General features: G+C 38.9%; 1 protein-coding gene across 21 annotated transcripts in view; it reads right to left on the reverse strand.

Moving 5' to 3' along the window:
* sp3a (sp3a transcription factor) overlaps positions 1 to 17,482 on the reverse strand; it is a 41,604-nt gene extending 24,122 nt beyond the window's left edge. For 7 of the 21 annotated variants that reach the window (XR_003052271.1, XR_003052266.1, XR_003052263.1 and 4 more), the window contains exons 1-15: positions 17,270 to 17,481; positions 16,809 to 16,909; positions 13,158 to 14,403; positions 12,497 to 12,683; positions 11,500 to 11,696; positions 10,201 to 10,457; positions 9,614 to 9,778; positions 9,224 to 9,327; positions 7,815 to 7,980; positions 6,037 to 6,564; positions 4,779 to 5,437; positions 4,147 to 4,657; positions 3,382 to 3,958; positions 3,162 to 3,251; positions 2,284 to 2,388 (exon numbers count right to left, since the gene is read on the reverse strand). Coding sequence is in view for 3 of the 21 variants with exons in the window: in XM_025063968.1 (XP_024919736.1) it covers positions 9,530 to 9,778; positions 10,201 to 10,457; positions 11,500 to 11,696; positions 12,497 to 12,683; positions 13,158 to 14,403; positions 16,809 to 16,909; positions 17,270 to 17,276 (2,244 nt within the window). In the remaining 18 variants the exon portion in view is untranslated. Of the gene's footprint in view, positions 1 to 2,283; positions 2,389 to 3,161; positions 3,252 to 3,381; positions 3,959 to 4,146; positions 4,658 to 4,778; positions 5,438 to 6,036; positions 6,565 to 7,814; positions 7,981 to 8,569; positions 8,588 to 8,675; positions 10,458 to 11,499; positions 11,697 to 12,496; positions 12,684 to 13,157; positions 14,404 to 16,808; positions 16,910 to 17,269 lie in introns of those variants that run through there. The other 14 variants (XR_003052259.1, XR_003052255.1, XR_003052254.1 and 11 more) reach the window with 14 other exon arrangements.
* Positions 17,483 to 18,568: the final 1,086 nt, after the last annotated feature.

The raw sequence follows: 18,568 nt of genomic DNA on the forward strand, positions 1-18,568 counted from the left end.
CAGGTCGACAGGTAACAGTGATTGCAGCCTCACTTAGAGTTCTACAGACGCAGCACTGCCAGCCGACGTGGTGCTGAGGCAGCGCCGCCTTTGTTTTGCGGGCCACAGCGAATTTTTATTTTCATTTTTTACTTGCTGCAGTAATTATCTGCATTGTTGGTGAGAATAAAGAAAAATAAAGTGCATGAATATGTGCCGGTCAATTGGATTCTGTCAGTTCAAGCAGAATTGGGTACACAAGCGAGCGGCTTGCCAGCTCGAAATAACGATGGTGTTTGTGTGGAAGAGCCGCCCCCCCCCTCGCCCTCCTTCCTCCCTCAGCCCCCCCACCTCTAAAACAGCTCATCAACAGCAGAGAGAGTCTGTCACCCAGGGTACGGAGTGACAAGTCTTCTGCATCTCCGTCTGTTATTAACATGTCTCTGACGACAAGCTCAATTATCTGACACTGCCCGTAATTTCCATTCCTTTTTCTGGCACAATGTAAAGTTCCTCTCCTTCATTTTCAAAGCTGCTCGTTTTGGATTCAGCAAATACTGATATAAGACATGTGTGGGAGGAGGATGTGAAAACTGAGGGAGGAGGAAAAAAACATCTGCAAGTCACAGCAAAGTTGCTGCAGCCTCACTTTTCTCAGGCCTTTATCTGGTTTAAAACACTAACTTTGACAGTTTTTGTTGTCTGTTGGACTGAAGGGGAGTTAAAACTTAGAGTTAAAATTTAAAATTATAGTTTAAATGTATAAATACTTTAACTAATGCTAAAAAGCAATGCTAAAGCACCATTTCCCAGATTTACATCCAGAACACTTAAAATGCATTATATAATTTTTCCACTTTTGTCAGGTGTTGGGTTTGTGTAACATTAGATCATTATGCAAATTTGAATTTGTAGTATAGGCATTTCATTTTGCCATTAATAACATATTTTGTGTAACATTTTGTTCACAGTATAATTAAGACATCATCTGACATTACCAACAAAATTGAACTTTTTGGGGTAAGTTTAAGTTTGTTTCATCAGTTACCGAAATAAAAAACAAAAAAACTAATTATTTTATTTTGTACATTTTATCCAGAATTCAAACCTAAGAATTCATTATTATTTGAAGCACTTGTTTAAACATAGTAGACACAGAAGAACATTTGATGGACAAAAACTAAAATTATATATTTAATCTAATTAATGGTTTTATTTCAGTTTTTTTGGAGTATTCAATTAGTGATTTGTCTTAATGATTAAACTACAGTTGTTGGTTTTGATTAAAGACGAGTTTGTTTTGCTGCCTGTGAAGTTTGATTTCACACAGCACAACTTGATTAACTATCATTTAGAAGCCACACTTTTTGATGTATTTTAATGAATCGTTTAACATGTTTTTTGTTGTTGTTGTTGTTGTTTTCAAATGGAAGTCCCTAATGAGTGTTTTCTGAGCATATCATCTCCCAATCATTTAAAAACGAGGAAAATACCATTTAAATCACTTTCATCGACTTCTCTACGTTCTTTTACAAGCAAAAATCAATGTGAACCCAGTTTTTAAATTTAAATTTTATATTGTAATTGGCCAACCAAGATTTTTTTTTTGTTTGTGGAGGGATGTATAAAATGTTCCAGTGAAGTGAGACATGGCCATGAGACTGAGTGTCTGTGCTGCTGCTGCTGCAGGTGGACGTTAGAGGAAGTGCTAATGATGACAGCTCTAACTCACTGCAGGTTCAGTAAAGCATGGCAGGTTGGTCAATTGCCCAGAACCCATTACTTTCACCCCCGACACCAACCTTGTAATGTGATGGGTGCCTTCTGTAAAGCACTGACCCATTGTCAACAGAGAAATCTGCAGGTTTGATGTAGACACAAGGTTACACAGGCCATTAGGCGTCTTAGGCGTTTGAACCAGACTTTAGCTTACACTGACGGTAAAAAATAACATGGAGCGTGAGGTTCTTCGTCATTTAACCGGAGAAATCCCGTTAAAATACAGGTGAGGGCGGGATTATAGGTTACTAGTAGACCAGTTAACTTTTCTGTGAAGTGTATCTCCATCTGAATATACTCAAAATACCAGCATTATTTGATATTGCATTTAGACACACAATTATTTCACAAAAATATAAAAGAATCGTAAAAAATAGGTTCAAAGTCAAACCATGTATATGGAGAAGTACTGGGGGAAAGAAAGACAAACACTTATGGTTTAGTCAAATTTTAACATCTTGGGCCACAGGTACTGCTAAGGTTAAGAGTAGGAAGGGAGAGACCTGAACACAAAGAACACCTTACCTACAGTGAAACATGGAGGTGGACTGTAATCCTTGTTCGTTCATTCTTCTTCTACGCCTTAATCCTTCTCAGGGGAGGAGACGGAGAGGCACATCCAGCAGTCATCTTGATGAGGTACAAGACCCAGGACAGTTCCCCAGTCCATGGAAGGGCCACATATAGAAACAAAGAAACATTCAAAGTCACATTAATAATCACTTTTGAGTAAAAGGGAATAAGTTTACCCAGTGCACCCGTGGTTCCCAAATCGGGTGTGGGGCTATCATGGGGGCTGGTGGAGTGCAGAAAGGCAAATTAATTTAAATTTCAACATTTACTTTATTTGCCTCTCTGTAAGCAATTGCACTCAGTTGTTGTTTTGTTCCCTTGGTTAAATGCAAAAATCTCCTTAGTAATTACAGGGTTTTAAATAAGGTTTAGGGAAGTTTGAAAGAATAAGCTGTGATTGCATGACATGTGGGGGCGCAACGATTGTATCACAAAGGGTGTGGGGAAGGCGGGGGTAAAAGAAAAAGTTTGGAAACTATTGCTATAATAGTTTGTTGGGGCATGTGTTAAAAATCCTTCTCCTGTATAAAAAGGCTTCACAGGAACTTCACAGGGCTATAGATAAAAATTCAATGCTGCGGTTGCCGGCCTGGTTTGTTGACTTTTATAGGGGATGTTTTGTATTCATGCTGCTTCTTCCTGGTGAGGGCCTACACAGGAGCTGGAAACCTTCACCGCTGTGCTGCAGATGGGAATGGAATGACCTTGGCTGCCAAAAACATTCTGCTTCCTGTCATCTTCAGACAGCCACTGTTTGACCACCATCTACCCGATGCATTCTATCCGACACTTGTAACAATGGTGTAAAATGGGAGGAAAATTGAGCTCACCTTAAAGGCAGACTTCAGTCCCTCTTGAAGGCTGAAAGCCCTGGAAAGAGCCCGGTGCCCAGTGGCGGCTCTGAGTCCTTGTTTTGCTCCCTGAGACGTGTGTAATCAGAGAGAAAGTCCAGCACAGATTACAGTCTTCAATCAGTCAGGGAGGAAAATGATATGTACATCATTGTCTCTGCAGCACATCCCAGGCTCTGTCAGCTCACATGCATATTACCTGTGTCAAAGCTGCCAGGGACATTACGAGGGAAAGTGAGAGCCATCACTGAGCCGCCACTCAGAGGGGGTGGCGAGTCTCCCGGAGCAGCAGCAGCCGGATTCACTCGGCGCGGGGAGACTCTTCTCTGACCTCCAGGATGTTGTTGACACAATGTAATGTACATTTTTCTGATACAAAACATCCCCTTTCATGTCTGAAATGGTTTTTCAATGGGCTGAGTAACACTGGAGGCCAGCTCTTGTCACTGACAGAAAATACGCAGAGATCACCTTGCTGTTTTTTTTTTTCTTCTTCCTTTTCTTTCTTCACCTCTCGTCTCCAGTGGCAGGAATTTGAAGCAGTTGTCATGTTTGACCTTGAGGTGCACAATAAAAGACAGAGTTATTTTGTAGAGTGGGGGGAAACTATATGACTGATCCATCCTCATCTTCTCATAGATCCGCAGCATAATCATATACAATTGGCTCCTCGCTAAAAACAGACACATGCTGTGAAGGAGGGCAAAGGTGCTGCATGGTATGGAAATTTCATTGGCATTGTCTCATTGTGGGAGACTCAATTTTCACAGTTTGTTCTGGAAAGAGAGTAGAAAAAAAATCATACTATAAATGCAAAACAACAGGAGAGAAACTGAAGGCATAAAAATAATGATTTCTCCAGATGCAGAACAAAGAGAGAGTAAGTCGAAAAGCAAAAAAAAAAAGATTTACAGACACAGAAACACATACAGTCCAGTCTTCGTAACAAAGTTTACTGACTGACCTGACGTTGTTGAAGTCGAATCCAGCCTGTTGATGGTCACTGCCTTAAAGAGATCAAAATAGATGAAGGGTGAAAGTGTCTGTGTGCAAAGTAAAATAATTCAATCTGAAATCAGAGCCAGGCTGAGCTGACGCCACTGATGAAGTCAGAAAATACAGGACGGGCCACATCCTGTGTGTCATTATCATCAGGTCCATATCAAACCTCCACACGTCCCACGCCAGGTTTCTCTTCACCTTCAGACGTCCACACATCGACACAATGTCATCACCGACTCTGTCTTTTCTGCTCAACCGTTGTGTTTGTCTTCACCGGTCCTGCTGAGGCTTCAGAGGGAGGTCAGTAAATTGTCTCCAGGATAAAAAATAAAGGCCTTTGTGACCTTTGTTAAATTGTCCACGAGCAGCAGACAGAGAATATCAGGTTATTGAGTTTGAGCCATGCTGTGTTTCCCGCCTGGAGAAAATGACCCGTACTGTTGTTTGTCTCCTGTAGTTGATCAAGGACATGACTGAAATGCAAAAAAAAAATATAAAAAATATTCATACATAGTTAAGAACATCCTGGGGAATTAAGGAGGGAATCTGCTGAAAACATAACATTAAGAAGGGAGGAAAGTGCTTTTTACTCACAAACAGACTTTATGTCGATGAGAAAAATACATAAGAGCTTCACGTTCCAAATTCAGGGAAATGTTTCACAGGGGAGACGTATCGTAAATGAATGCAGCTGCAGATCCACAACAATTCATCGCACTGTACTTTCAAGTTGTTGCTTCCTTGAGAAAGGCAAATAATAGTCATTTGCAAAATTGCAGGCCTATCCTTCAAATACAGAGGAAAACAGTTGAAATTGGGCAGGGACGGAGCAGAAGCAGCAGCTCGTTCACTCAAGCAGTTTGGATATTTGGGACAGTATAATGCAATAAGTAATTTCTGCCCGCAGTTCACATTACCTCCTAACGCTTAAGAACCATAATCCCAATGGCGTTTGGAATTCTATCACACATACAGAAATGTTATTGCATGATTACAGTCTTCCTGTGCCTCTGCAGCAGTTATTGCATTTATGCATTTTGCACATGAATTGGAAAAGACGTTGAGCGTCACATGCGATTATGCTTCTTTTCAGACACAGATAGAAGAAATGATGCTGTTCACTGCACGGAAAACACACAAACAAGACAGTTGGTCTAATAATAAGTTCTGTGAGACACAGGATGTGTTTTTAGGTTATACTTACTTGTCAAAATAAATGTCCACACCAAAGACATAACCTGGTTCAATATGATCTAAAAAAAAAGTAAATAATATAATAGATTCCATAATTGAAATTTAATTATTCTACTATTTAGAACATTCTTAAATTGAATTTAAAATATTGTTAGCAAAATATTTTGTAATATTTACACTCATTCTCAAGTTCAGGTTTATCTATTATTATATTATTACACTATTAATATTATTTAGGCAGTTATGCTATGAGGCTAATGATATACACAATTAAAAACATTTAAATGCATTTATTTTTATGCCATTGAAAACTAAAAATGTTTAGTTTTTGTAATGTTTGTACAAAAATAATATAAATAAGTCACATCATGTAAAATGTTACCTTTCATTTTAAATATATGGAAATAAATAAAAATTAATATCTGGTAACAAAAATACTGTTGTAAACCACATAGAGTTTTGTTGTTAAACTGAAAAGTTGAAAAGTAGTTGTAAGATGTATATAAACAACTTGAGTAATGACTGAAGGTCAGCACCAACATGTCTGCCTGAGAAGATCATAGCCACAGGAAGCTCCACTTGTCCTCCATCAGTGTGTTTCTTTTTATTATGTGGACAGCCCCCCCCCCCACACACACACACACACACACATACTCACCTCTGCTCAGTCTGATCCAGACCAGATCTGACACACATCACAAAGAAAAGAACGTCACCACTTTGTTGACAAAGTTGGCCTCTAATCTTTGGTGGTCAGTTGAAATGGCACAGTGGACAGTCACGCTCCGCAGCAGCAGCAGCAGCAGCAGCAGCAGCAGCAGCAGCAGCTACGCCACCCTCTCTTCTCCCTTTAACCTGCTGATGAGCTTCACCCACTGATGGCAGCTTTTATCTGCAGTGGCCAGAAGAAGCCGAGCCTCCTCCTGTTATGAGGAACTGGCACTTCGTCAAGCAAGACAAAGTTCTCCTGCCTCTGACAACAGACAATTATTCTCAGCTGTGGCTGTGATTTGCATCATAAAAGCTTCGGGCCAGTCGTAAACAGTCGGAAATAACACAAAAATGAGCGGCAGGATGGAAAAATATTTCAAGTAACAACATACAAACCTGACACACTTCTTATGTGGAGAATCCACGACCGTCAACGCCGACTGTCCCAGAGGTCTGTGAATCATAGATTCTCTTCCTGCAGGGGAGCAAAGATTATTACAGTATTCAGATTACCGAGCAGGGGAAATTAATTGGACTAATTAACATACAAGTAAATGATGATACCGTTAACACATTTCATTAACTCAAACTGTCATTCTATGTTCCTGCTGCACTTGGTATTGCATTACAATGAATTGGTTTCATTACATTATGCAAATGAAAGGAACCACAAAAAACACACAAGTTCTCTTTAGACTGGCAGATCACATTTTATGGCCGCTTTTATCAAAAACTCAATAACACACAGAATAGACTCTTTTTTTAAACAAAATTCACTAGATTAAGCTTCATACCCTATAACGATGGTACCTTGTCATCAATAAGTTATCTGAACTCCCTTATGTTTATTAAGATATATGTCAATTCCACATGGATCCTGTAGGTGGCAGTAACACATTTTAAAGCTTACAAAGCTGCTTTTAAAACCCAAACATGGAGGTGAAGAGTGAAATAATCAGCAGGATAAATTAGGTCTGCAATCTGTAATTTGTATTTTTTCCTTAAATGTTATTTAACAATTTCTAAGCTAAGAGTGTAATCGTCAAACTTTTTTTGTTGTTAAATTGGGCCTGAATGAAAGTTTTGGCATATTACTGTTGGAAGTGTACAGGTAAATGGGATATCAGAGCTCTGTGCTATACTAAGATCACTCACCTAACAGTGATTTACAACTGGATTTTTAGCACTGCCTGCTGGAAAAGTGTTTGTGTTTGTTACATAAGGTTAGTAAACAATTTAGCATTCTTGACAGGTTAATGAAGGCGTGGAAAAAAGACATTTTATTCTATTCAGTCTGTTATGTTCGTTCTTGTTTCTTCTAAAGGATAACAATTAAAAAGACCTGTGATCTCATTAAAAAGAAAACCCCACCTTACTAGTAATTAAACAGTTCTCCAGGATACTGTATTTATAATGATTCATTTACACAGCCAACACACATAGTGGTTTTGCATCAGCATTAGTTTGGTATACTGTACACTATGTTCATCCATTTCTTATTAACAGTAAGGAAGGGAATATGGTCCAGGAACTGTAGGCAATTTTATTTTTTTTACCATGACTAACTATAACACCATTTAAAAATGTTTTCGTCAATTAATCTAAAAATAAACACAGGTAAAAACCATAAACTGTTAATTCCATAGGTTTGGTTCAACGTCGTTAGATATTTTTCATTGTCTTGGAACAGAGCAGGTGCAGTACAAATGTGTGTTTAACACTGACCTGTAATAGTGAGAGGACACGGCTCCTCTTCACCTCTGTGACTCCTGTGCATCTTCTCAGCTGTTCATCCTGAAGAAGGTCCAGAGGTCAAACGAACACACCTCTGCTCCTGCTGCCATGGCTACAGTGACATCTACTGGACTACCAACACTGGTCTGTGGAGGTCCTGTAGAAGAGTGAGCAACAACACAAAAACAAAGATTTTATAGGTCACATTATCATTCTCCAGGTCTAATACTACAACATTTCAAGCAGAATCAATGTGTTCTTTAAAAAATAATAATAAAAGTTAAAAAAACGGTGTTGTTTTATTGTCAGAAAGGAGCACAGCGTTGGATCAGTTTGAACCAGTTGAGTGGTTGGTTTAATCTGTCATCTATAGTAGTGATAGTTATAACAGTTTGTACTATTTTGTCAGCAATATTTTGCCTTTTAAAGGCCGTAGCTGAGCCTTTTAAAAAAAATAAAAATTTAGAATAATGTATTTTTGTCCAGGGGCCAGAGAAGTATCATGTGTTGTATTTTCACAAGTGATTTCTAGTTAATCTTTACCAATAAATAAATTAGAAAACTAATGACATCTACCTGGCTTTAAAATATTTTTTGCTATTTCAAAATTATCACAATTTCTTTAATCATTTTTATTTGGGATACAAAAAGGCGAAAAACAGCAAAACAAATTTAAATATTAGAGACCTACCTGTAGTATCTTAGTAATTTAACATTAGAAGTTTCGTAACATTATTTATACCTACCTAACTTGATTCTTACATCTGAAAAGAAAATTACAAAGGTGAGATTCAGGGAGAGTAGAAACAAGACACAGCAATCAAATAAGAATATAAGCAAAAAGTGAGGAAATTGCAAGTGTGACAAAAAGGTTTATATAGATAATATATTGACAAATTTGTACAGAAGAATTGATTGAAGGTAAAATGTCTGTGTTTAGTAACATAATGAAGCCGATACTGTCTGTGCAGCATGTTGAGTCCTCACAAAGAGTTACTGTATTATGGCCACTGGAGTAAAAAAATAGAAACAATTACATTTACATGTGTAGAGACAGAGAGGACATGCTGCTGTTCACTGGACGCATTCACCATTAAAGCAAAAGAGAAAAAAAATAACCAGGGAATTACAACATAAAGAAAAAAAAAGACAATCACACGTTCAATTACACTAAATATAAAGTTGTATCTTGCGAAATGTACAAAAGAGAGTTTAATACAAAAGGGATACGACGGACATCAGTGAAGAGGGAAGAGTTCTGTCACAAAAAAGAAATCGTTCGTTACGCATCGCAACAGTATGGTGGTGCATGACATGAAATAGCTCAAAGTGTTTTCCTATAAGTGTAGTTCACCTTATTGTGGAGAAACAACAACAAACATGGTGACAAATGAATTCACCTCAGCTTTTGGTCCGTCTCGTTACAGTTTTTTCCCTTAACACCCTGCTCTTGTCCAGAAAGCTGGAGGAGACCGAAGGTTGACTCACACAGTCACACGTCACCCTGAGTTTGGAGTCAAATTTGGCAATTATTTCTGAAAATGGCTTTGTCGTTGTTTAAAATACCTTTTTACAAGATAAAATCTTCAGTTAAAGAAGACATCTTTCAATTACATACAACAGAACTGTAGGAAATATTGACTTTTTATATCACAAATACATTGTTACTGTAAAATCTTGTATAAATAGTGGTTCATAAAATGTTTTTAATAAGCCAGAAAAATGCATATCATATCAATACGTTCATGTTTGAGAGGATTTAAAATACAAAATTCTGATTGTTTTTTTACCTGCAAAATGTCACTGGAGATAGTCAATAAAAAAAAAATAAAAAGGGTGCACGGCAGGGAAAGTGGAACACACAAGGATAATTCTCCAGGACATTGGCAAAAGTTTTTCCTCTGGACGAAATTCATTCTTAGCTTGAGAAGAAAATGGTTCTGAGCCCAGGACGTCTTAAAAAGGCAGAGAGAAAAAAAATACTCAATTTACCACATTATTGTGAAAACACATTATAAACAAATGAGTCGATTTAAAACAAAATGGCCTCCTACATTTGAACTACACAATATTGTACAAAATAAGGCATTTCCTTGTGTTTACTGCAATGGATTTATTCAACACCAAGTTTTTTTTTTACTCAGTAAAAACTGAGTACGGATGTGGGTTTGACTACAGTATTTCTGTGTTAAAATATATATAGGTATATTTATATATATATGTATATATATAATTATAATTTCAGTTTTTCTTCCAAACAGGAACAATAAAAAAACAGGTAGGCGAGTACACAGTATGAGAGAGTTTGTACAAGTTCGGGAGAGCAGCGTCATCACTGCCGTTACTCCATGACTTCACCGGTTGCTACTGTGGTTACCAGCTGCAGAGGGATCTCAGCGTTGGCCAGGATGTCCTGGGCGGCGCTGGAGCCCTGCTGGATGTTGGTGAGGATGAGGGTGGTGCCACCCGCCGTCGTGATGATGCTGTCGGAGGAACCCGCCGACTCCACAGGGACCACCACCGAGCTGCCAGAGTTCACGCCTTTTTTATTCTGATGAGTTTTGATGTGCTTGGCCAGGTGGTCGCTTCGCATGAAGCGCTTGGAGCATTCCGGGCAGACGAACTTCTTCTCTCCTGTCAGTCACAAAAATGCAAGTAAATACAAGCTGAGTACATTCGCAGCAGTCATTTGTATGAACCCACTTTGACAAAAAGTCAATGAAAGTATGTTTAATTCAATGAAACACTGAGGTAGAAATAAATGTTTAGTGTTGGTGTATTGATTTATACAATTTAGAAATTAATGCTTGCATACTACAAAAATCCAGGACAAAAAAAACCAAGAGTTTATCGCTTAAAGGCGAAGAAAGAACCTCTCACCATCTACTGTTCAAAATATCACGAAAAGATTCACAGTTGTTGGGAGAAAATTCCAGCACTGGGTCCTCAGCCAGTTTATCTTCAGTGTTTTGGTGGTGGCTGAAGCCAAACCAAGCAGTCATAGAACAACTATTTACACCTTCATTAGCACATATGGTCTATTATGTGTGCATGGCTAGAACCTTAATTATCACAAACAACATTTGTTTACTGCAACACTAACGCTACAGTATGTAAACTTAAGGAACTTGTTCCAGAGTACCACATACCTGACTTTTATTCAGTTAAGCCATAGAAAATGAGACAAACAACTAAAAGACGAGAGTTTTACTAAAGAGTAAAAAACAAAGACTACCAGCCAAACTTTAATCCCTGCTTTTCTTCAGTAACAACCTGCATTGACATTAAAACAAACAACACTGTGCGTTTTACCCTGTGGCAAACTATGGTAACTACAAAGACATATCTTCTAAAATTCAAAGCAGATCAGGTGCTGGTGCAGCTCTGAGGTTGCGTCCACACTTAACAAGGAACCATGGGATATGTATTAAAACCAGAGCCACAGCTAATTAAATTCATCTTTTGTTGTATAATCTGATGGTAACAAATCTTCTTATTTACGGTGCAGAAAACACAGGGTAACTATCACAGCCGGGTCAGTGTAACCTCAGAACATCAAAGTACAATAATCTGTTATCCCAAATTGGCTTTTACATTTGACTGTAGGTGTTTTACTATTTTACTGCTGTTTTGCTGCTGTGCAAACACAGAGTGATGGTTTAAAAAAACAGGGCACCTGTGTGTGTTCTCCGGTGTCTCTGCAGCTCGTCGCTGCGTGTGAACCTCTTCCCACAGAACATCCAGCTGCAGACAAAAGGTCGCTCTCCCGAATGCCAGCGCAGGTGTGCTCGCAGGTGCGATGTCTTCCCATATACTTTCCCACAGCCTGCTATGTGGCAGATGTGCTGCTTCTTCTTCCCCATGCTGGAACCTCTGCAAGAACACATGCACGCACAGTTAGCCTCGTGCAGACACCGGTACCAGTCGTGACATCCCACTGTTTCTACAGCTTCAGGCAAGTTCATTCACGACCTTTTAAATGCACCTTGGAATTTAACAGAACACAGAGTTATTTTGGTGGAGTTAAAAGGTCAGAAGATGAAGTGCAGGTGCTTCAAACTTCAAAACTGGACAGATGTAGAACCACATTAAAGAACATCATCAATTTAGTTCAACGAGTCATACTTAATCACAGAAAATTTGAAAAACAGTCTAAGTTAAGTGAACAGTCTAATGCTTTGTCAGGATGCTGAGAGGAAGGTCATGAAATGGACTTATGGGAGTTAACATACCCTTGATTAGAATTGGAGAAATAATAATTGAGAATTATTCACCTATATATGTCATATGCACTCAGAAATTTGTATTTTTTTATTTTAAAACAACCGTACACATAAAACGATGTGATGAGCTTGATGTAGCCCTCTGGCCTTGAGTTTGACAGATTCAAGCATAGCTGCTGGTACGGTCCATTTAACCTACTGCCTAAATTCTGATCTGCAATTACTTTCTTCTATCTAACAAACTACACTGCTGCGTCATCAGCTGTGTACAACTGCTGCTAACAGTTTCCATATAATTTGTACCTTTAGCCTAATCATTACACATTCTTAGCCTATGAATAATAAAGTTGCTTGTCAAAGAACTAAATATGCATTTCACTCATTAACATCTCATTTCAGTTACAACACTTGTCAAGTAGCTTAAAGGGATGAAAACAAAAACAAACTAACCTTCCACCTGATTCCTTACAGTTGGGGCAGGTACAGGCCACTCTGCGCAGCCTCTTGCCCTCTTGACCTTGCTGATCCTCTTCATCCACCAGCCTGACACGAAGGTGGGACAGATCGCTGGTGTTCAGGGTGGAGTCACTGCTCAGCTGCCAGTCTCCAGAGTCTGGTTCTTCCTTTATATGAATGTCTGAAAGGCACATGTGTGTGATAATACCAAGACCCTTCAATTATGACGTCTCGAGTGACAGGCTGGCAGGAAATTTATCCAGTAAGCATTGATATTAAACACAGTGATAAAATAATTACATGACAAATCAATTATCTCAGTTATAACAGTGAATCTAATGCAGTGTTTCTCAACCATGTTTGAGCCATGGCACACATTTCATTTTATTTGCAGAAAAGTGTAATATTATATAGTTTTAATTCACACATAATTTACCAACTGTTACCGAGTGTGAAACCTGTGCAGTTTATACTTGCAGGAATTGAAGAAAGACAACAGCACTATCTTCTTAGAGAGTCTAGTTTCAATAACCGTTATGCTAGAAATGTCTAAAAGATTCTTGCTTCAAGACAAGTACAGCAACCACTTTTTTCACCGTATGGCCTCTCAAGGGAACATTAGGGAAATACAAATACTTGAAGAGAGGAACTGTACCTCCGCCTCCAGGGACGTCTGTGTCTCCCTCTTGCTGTGAAACCGAGTTAACTGTCACTGTCTGCAGGTTGGGAATCTGTCCTGTGCTGATGTTGGATCCCAGTGACAGGGTCTGGACTGGAGCCAGAGTGATCTGCTGCGGCGGTTGGGTGGGCAGCTGAAGGTTCTGCAGGTTCTGCACTCCCTGCACCTGAAAAGTCTGCCACTGAATCTGGCCTGACGATGTGACTGTCTGGGCTTGGATAATGAAGGTCCCCGGGTTTATTAGCTGCACATTTTGCAGGCTTTGCCCACCTGTTGCTACTGCTTGCATCATCTGACCATTGGTGGTCTGGACCGGAACTGGCTGCAGCTGCAGGATGGGCTGGGCTGAGGACACTTGAATGCTCTGCTCCTGATTCTGTTGGACAAAGCCTTCCTGGAGAACAGAACTTGAGTTGATTTGTTCTGACCCCCCAGATGACAATGAAGAAACCTGTGTCAGTAGACCTGATTGATTTGCTGAAACGTGCAGGTCGGAGGAAGACGTTGGCACATAAATGTTAGCATCTGCATTTGATTCTGTGTCTGGCATTGTCTGTGAGAGGTGTACATCAGTCTTCACTTGATTTTCTGAGCCATCCAAAGAAGAACCTGCCATTATTAGCTGACCATCAGCAGTGACCCCCGTTGCTATCGTTTGAGCTCCAGAAAGGCCCAAAGACTCCAAGTCCAAACTGTTAATAGGAACAAATGTAATATTCCCAGGCAAACCCACAGGCACGTTAGCAACAACCTGACCCTGGTTGTTGAAGGTGGAGCTGCCAAGAGAAACCCCCTGGATGTGCTGGACATTACCAGTCTGTGTTATGAGGCTCTGGTTGTTATTAAGGATGTTTTCAGAAGACGTAACATTGATACTCTGGCCACCATCGGACAAGATCTGAATTTGCCCCGTGGCATCCTGCGCCAGAGTCGCTCCTTCCAAACCAGTTGAGGAGAAGCTCAGCTGTCCATCCGCTGTTTGTATCTGAGGAATTACTTGGTACTGAATGTTAGGCACTGTATTGGCATTGGAGGTGGCTGTTCCCGGCGTCACAAAGATTGGCTGAGTTTGTAAATTCTGAATAGGAAGAACATACTGTCCATTGGATGTTAATATTGGTTGACTTTGGATTTGTATCAACCCAGAATCATCTTTTGTAGTCGTAGGTGTCAAGACCTCCCATTTATCAGTCCCAGTGAGTTGAGAAGAGGAATCTGATGCCTGTGGGAACAATGATCGAAGGAAAAAACAAGCATCAGTGCCACAAAAAAATTATGATCATCAGTTATCAACTGCAGCCTTTTTTTCCTATTTCCCAGTGACGACTAAGAAAGTGGCAGTAATGCAGATGTTAAAATCTAATGAGGCAACAGCCAGAAGGGCAATGGAAGGATGAGCTTAACTTTCAAAACTCGGAGGAGGCTGACTATATTATGAATATTATTGCTATTATTATTTAAATAATGAATAATTAAATGTATGTCACTTTAAACACTGCTAAAGCTGTACAGCTTCAGGGAACAACATAGGGTCTGTGCTATATTTAGCTGACCAGTTGTAGAAAAACCTAGAGAAATCTGACTTTACACAACCGTCTGGAGGTGTATCTCTTATACAACAGAAAATGAGCAAATGCATTTCTCGTTCCTGTGGAAAAAGGGAAATTTTGCACGAGCCCCACTCTTGAACCAGGAAACTACATCTGCTTTCAAAGAACACCGGTAGGCGAGGGAGGGAATGTATGTAACAAAACAGTAAGCTAACATTGCTACATTCTTTTTCTTTTGAACACAATACAAAACTAAGTATGCACATGTTTTAATGCCTGGTGGGAAACAATGTTGCCAACAGTTCACACAATAGGCAGCAAAACAATGGGAAGCAAAATGCATTTAATTCTCACTGGTCTAAACTAACATCAGAATTTGGGTAAACACTGCTGATTTATGCTAATTTTAATTGATCACAAAGCTAATTCAAACAAGGCTGGAAATATGTTGTGTGAAACACTATTTTAGAACAATAAACATCTAAATGAAGTCTATTTACTGTGTAAATAACAACTTCTCTTCTCTGTTTAAGTATTTTGATTTGTGTCTCTGACCATGTGTTAGCTGCATTACAAACACGTCTTGGTGCCACTAACTGGAAGGAAGACAACATGAAAACATGTTGATTTTATTATTGAAATGAATCCAAATGTCACACCCTCATTTAGCATTATAAACATGTCTCAGGTAATTTCAACTAATTGAAAATGTCCATCCACTTGCATTTTGAATGCAATAGTTTATTCCTGTAAAAACACTGTCAGATTGTTTAAATAAACAATAAAAAGATATCTGCCAATATCCTGCCGGATTAGGATAAATACTATTACGTGAGGTACATCTTTATAATGAGTGGTCAATTTGTAGGCTTGAATGCTAAATGTATTGCTTGCTCTTTTACATAAAAGCATTGACTAGGTTAATATTATTGTTAAACAATGGTGTTGTCACAAGGACAACTCATGGGCATTCAAAACATATTTCTCCCTGCAGGGTGGGGAAGGGCAGCTGCATGCTCTTTATTTGTACACAATAAAGACAGCTGTTGAAAGATCTTTAAACAAAAAGAGTGGTGTGGCTATAGCCATAGGGACAAGTGAGCCAAAGATGAGCTGTTTGCGTGTCTGACTCTTTAAAATTGTTTATTCAATACAATTCAATTACCAACTTATTATGCAGCTAATTGGTGTTAAAAAACAGTTGTTGTGAAGCACTTCATCTTAAATTCAAGAACCAGTTGTCATTGTGTCAGTTGCTGACAGGCAGCTGTGATGACAGGACTGCCCAGCTAAAAATTGTGTAAAACTCCATGTTTCTGTTGAACTACACACAAAGCCATTCCTTGATACCAACATTTGGAAATGTACTGCTGACAAACATAAGCTCTACCATGGTTAATGTTACTTGAACTAAGCTAATCCTACTATTCCTATTACCTTTTGTTTATAACAACACCTTTATATTAATTATGGTTTTGAACCTCCACCTGCTGCACCAGGTCTGCTGAAGACACAAAAAGGGCAAAGGGCTTATTTATAAAAACAAACACAATGTAACATCAAAAACAAAGCTTTCCAACTTCCTGTAATCTTTACAATAAACGCAGGTTCCAATGTTACCAGACTTGTTGTTAATCGTATTAGTAGTTGGAACAAAGAACATCTTTAGAAAAAAAACATGATTATGTAATTAGTACTTACATCTTTACAAAACCTAATCGACAATGACAACTTTTAGTATAGACGACACAAAGAGTTTTACTTCTAACACAAGACCGATGTATAAAACCCGGATATCGAAGGACTGTTGTTGCTGCTGTCTGTTGTTGGTCACCCAGGCCGCAGTCAAGTTAAACCTGCTGATGTAAAGGACTGGCCTGTCACTTCTATCCCAGCCGAGGAGGCGGGATTAGAAAGCTGCCTGAGACGAAGTGTCTTCTGAGAGGTTCAGATCAGGGTACAATACCCACCTCCAAGTTTGAAATGTGTGAACTTCGGTGAGCGCCAGTGAGCAGCTACTGAAAACGACAGTAGCTGCGACGCAAAATGAGTGCTAATCCCGAGAGTGAAGTTTTACCTGGCTGCCACCGCTTTCCTCCTGCTGCTGCAGAAAGTCGCTTTGACTATTGTCCCCTTCTGAGGCAGCCATATCCCCAGGCTTCAGTGGCTGGTCTGGGGCTAAGTGGTTAAAAAAAAAAGCATTAAGGTTACTGAGTGTTAGCAGTCGATGCTAATGTAGACCTAACCAAACACACACAGTAAATGTGTAACGTTTCTGCAGTGTTGCTGTATTAGCTTTCAATAGACAACATCATAAATACGACATTCGATAAAAATAAAAATTGTATAAGAATAGTTCACTTGAAGGGGACGCATTTGCGCTCCGTAGGGTAAGCTAGGTTAACAGCTAAGCTAGTTAGCCAGCGGTGATTAGCATTATCACAAACAGTCATCAGCGCTAAGCTAATACAAGCAGAGGATGCCTGAGTTAGACTGTTAGCTGTATCGATGGCAAAGACTAAGAGAGATGTTACATACCAGTCATTGCGTGACTCGTCGGGATATACGGAGTCCGGCCGTCACAAGCCACCAGTCATTTTCAATAAATTATATCGATTGCATTCGCGTTAAAATCAGGTGATACTGTCAGATTTCTTTGTATTTTGATTGACGGGCGCTGGATAACACAAAGGGTGGGGCCTCCACTGTTGACTAGGAGTGCTTACGTCACTCACAGGAAGTCCCGCCTATATTTAGCAAAATTATTTGTCACTTGCTTCACAAGTCGTACAGTGATTGGCGACTCTGTCTGTCAGTGCTCTTTTGTCGTAGTCTTCCTGTTTATTATGCTTTTTAATTTTTTTTTACAGGATTGGCGATGTGGCTATAGTAACACTGTGTACTTTCAAGCGCCTTGTTGTGGGCGAATTGTTGTTCTTACAGAAGGTAGCTTATATAGATATTTTCCATAATGTTGTCGAGAGCCAGATTTTTATTTAGACATTCATAATCCACACTTTTGCTGTTATTCAAGTACATATATATTTTTAGTATTTATACAGCAACACGGTCATGTCAAGTCTTTATGCACCTGTAAAAGGTTTTTCTGCAGTTTAAAGTTATAAGAGTCCTGTCATAAACATCTCACAATAATTATAGTGACAAGAGAAAAACAAAGAAAACAAAAGAATGATAAATGTGTGTGTGGTCATAAGGAGCAAAAATGTAATAAAATAATCACAATTTCATGATATAATAAGATGAAAATGAGTTGTTCTTTAACTGCATCCAATATGATACGTCTCAAATCTTGACCTGTTGCATAGATACAGTACAATTCAGGAAGTTGCACAATAGCACTAGCCACAAACCATTGCTCAGTTCTGCTTCTACTTACACCCATTAAGCCTATACAAAGGATTGGTCAAAGTCATAATTGTGTTGTTTACAAAGCTAATGTCAGAATTAGGAAAGGGGCAATAATATAACAAAAATCTAAATTTAAAAGAAGTTTAACACCAGAACTTCAATGGTAGAAATTTGTGTAATGATGTTCAGTTGCATATTAAATGCATTCCCCTACATTGTATGCAGAAAAACAAAAACAAAAACAAAAAACAACACAGAAAATAAAATATTCTGAAGCATTTTACTTTCCCAACAGAAATGCAAAAAGTAAAAAAATAAATAAAAATAGCATTAATTAATTTGTCACTTTTTGTGCAAGTGTCTGAATATTTAGAACAATCTTGATCGTAGTGTTTTGTGAATTGATGCACAACTGTTACAGTCAGTTACACAGATGAACCCTATTGTGTTAATGTACATTAACACTGA

This window comes from Cynoglossus semilaevis, chromosome 16, assembly GCF_000523025.1.
Source record: "Cynoglossus semilaevis isolate Cse_v1.0 chromosome 16, Cse_v1.0, whole genome shotgun sequence".
NCBI classification, from domain to species: domain Eukaryota; kingdom Metazoa; phylum Chordata; class Actinopteri; order Pleuronectiformes; family Cynoglossidae; genus Cynoglossus; species Cynoglossus semilaevis.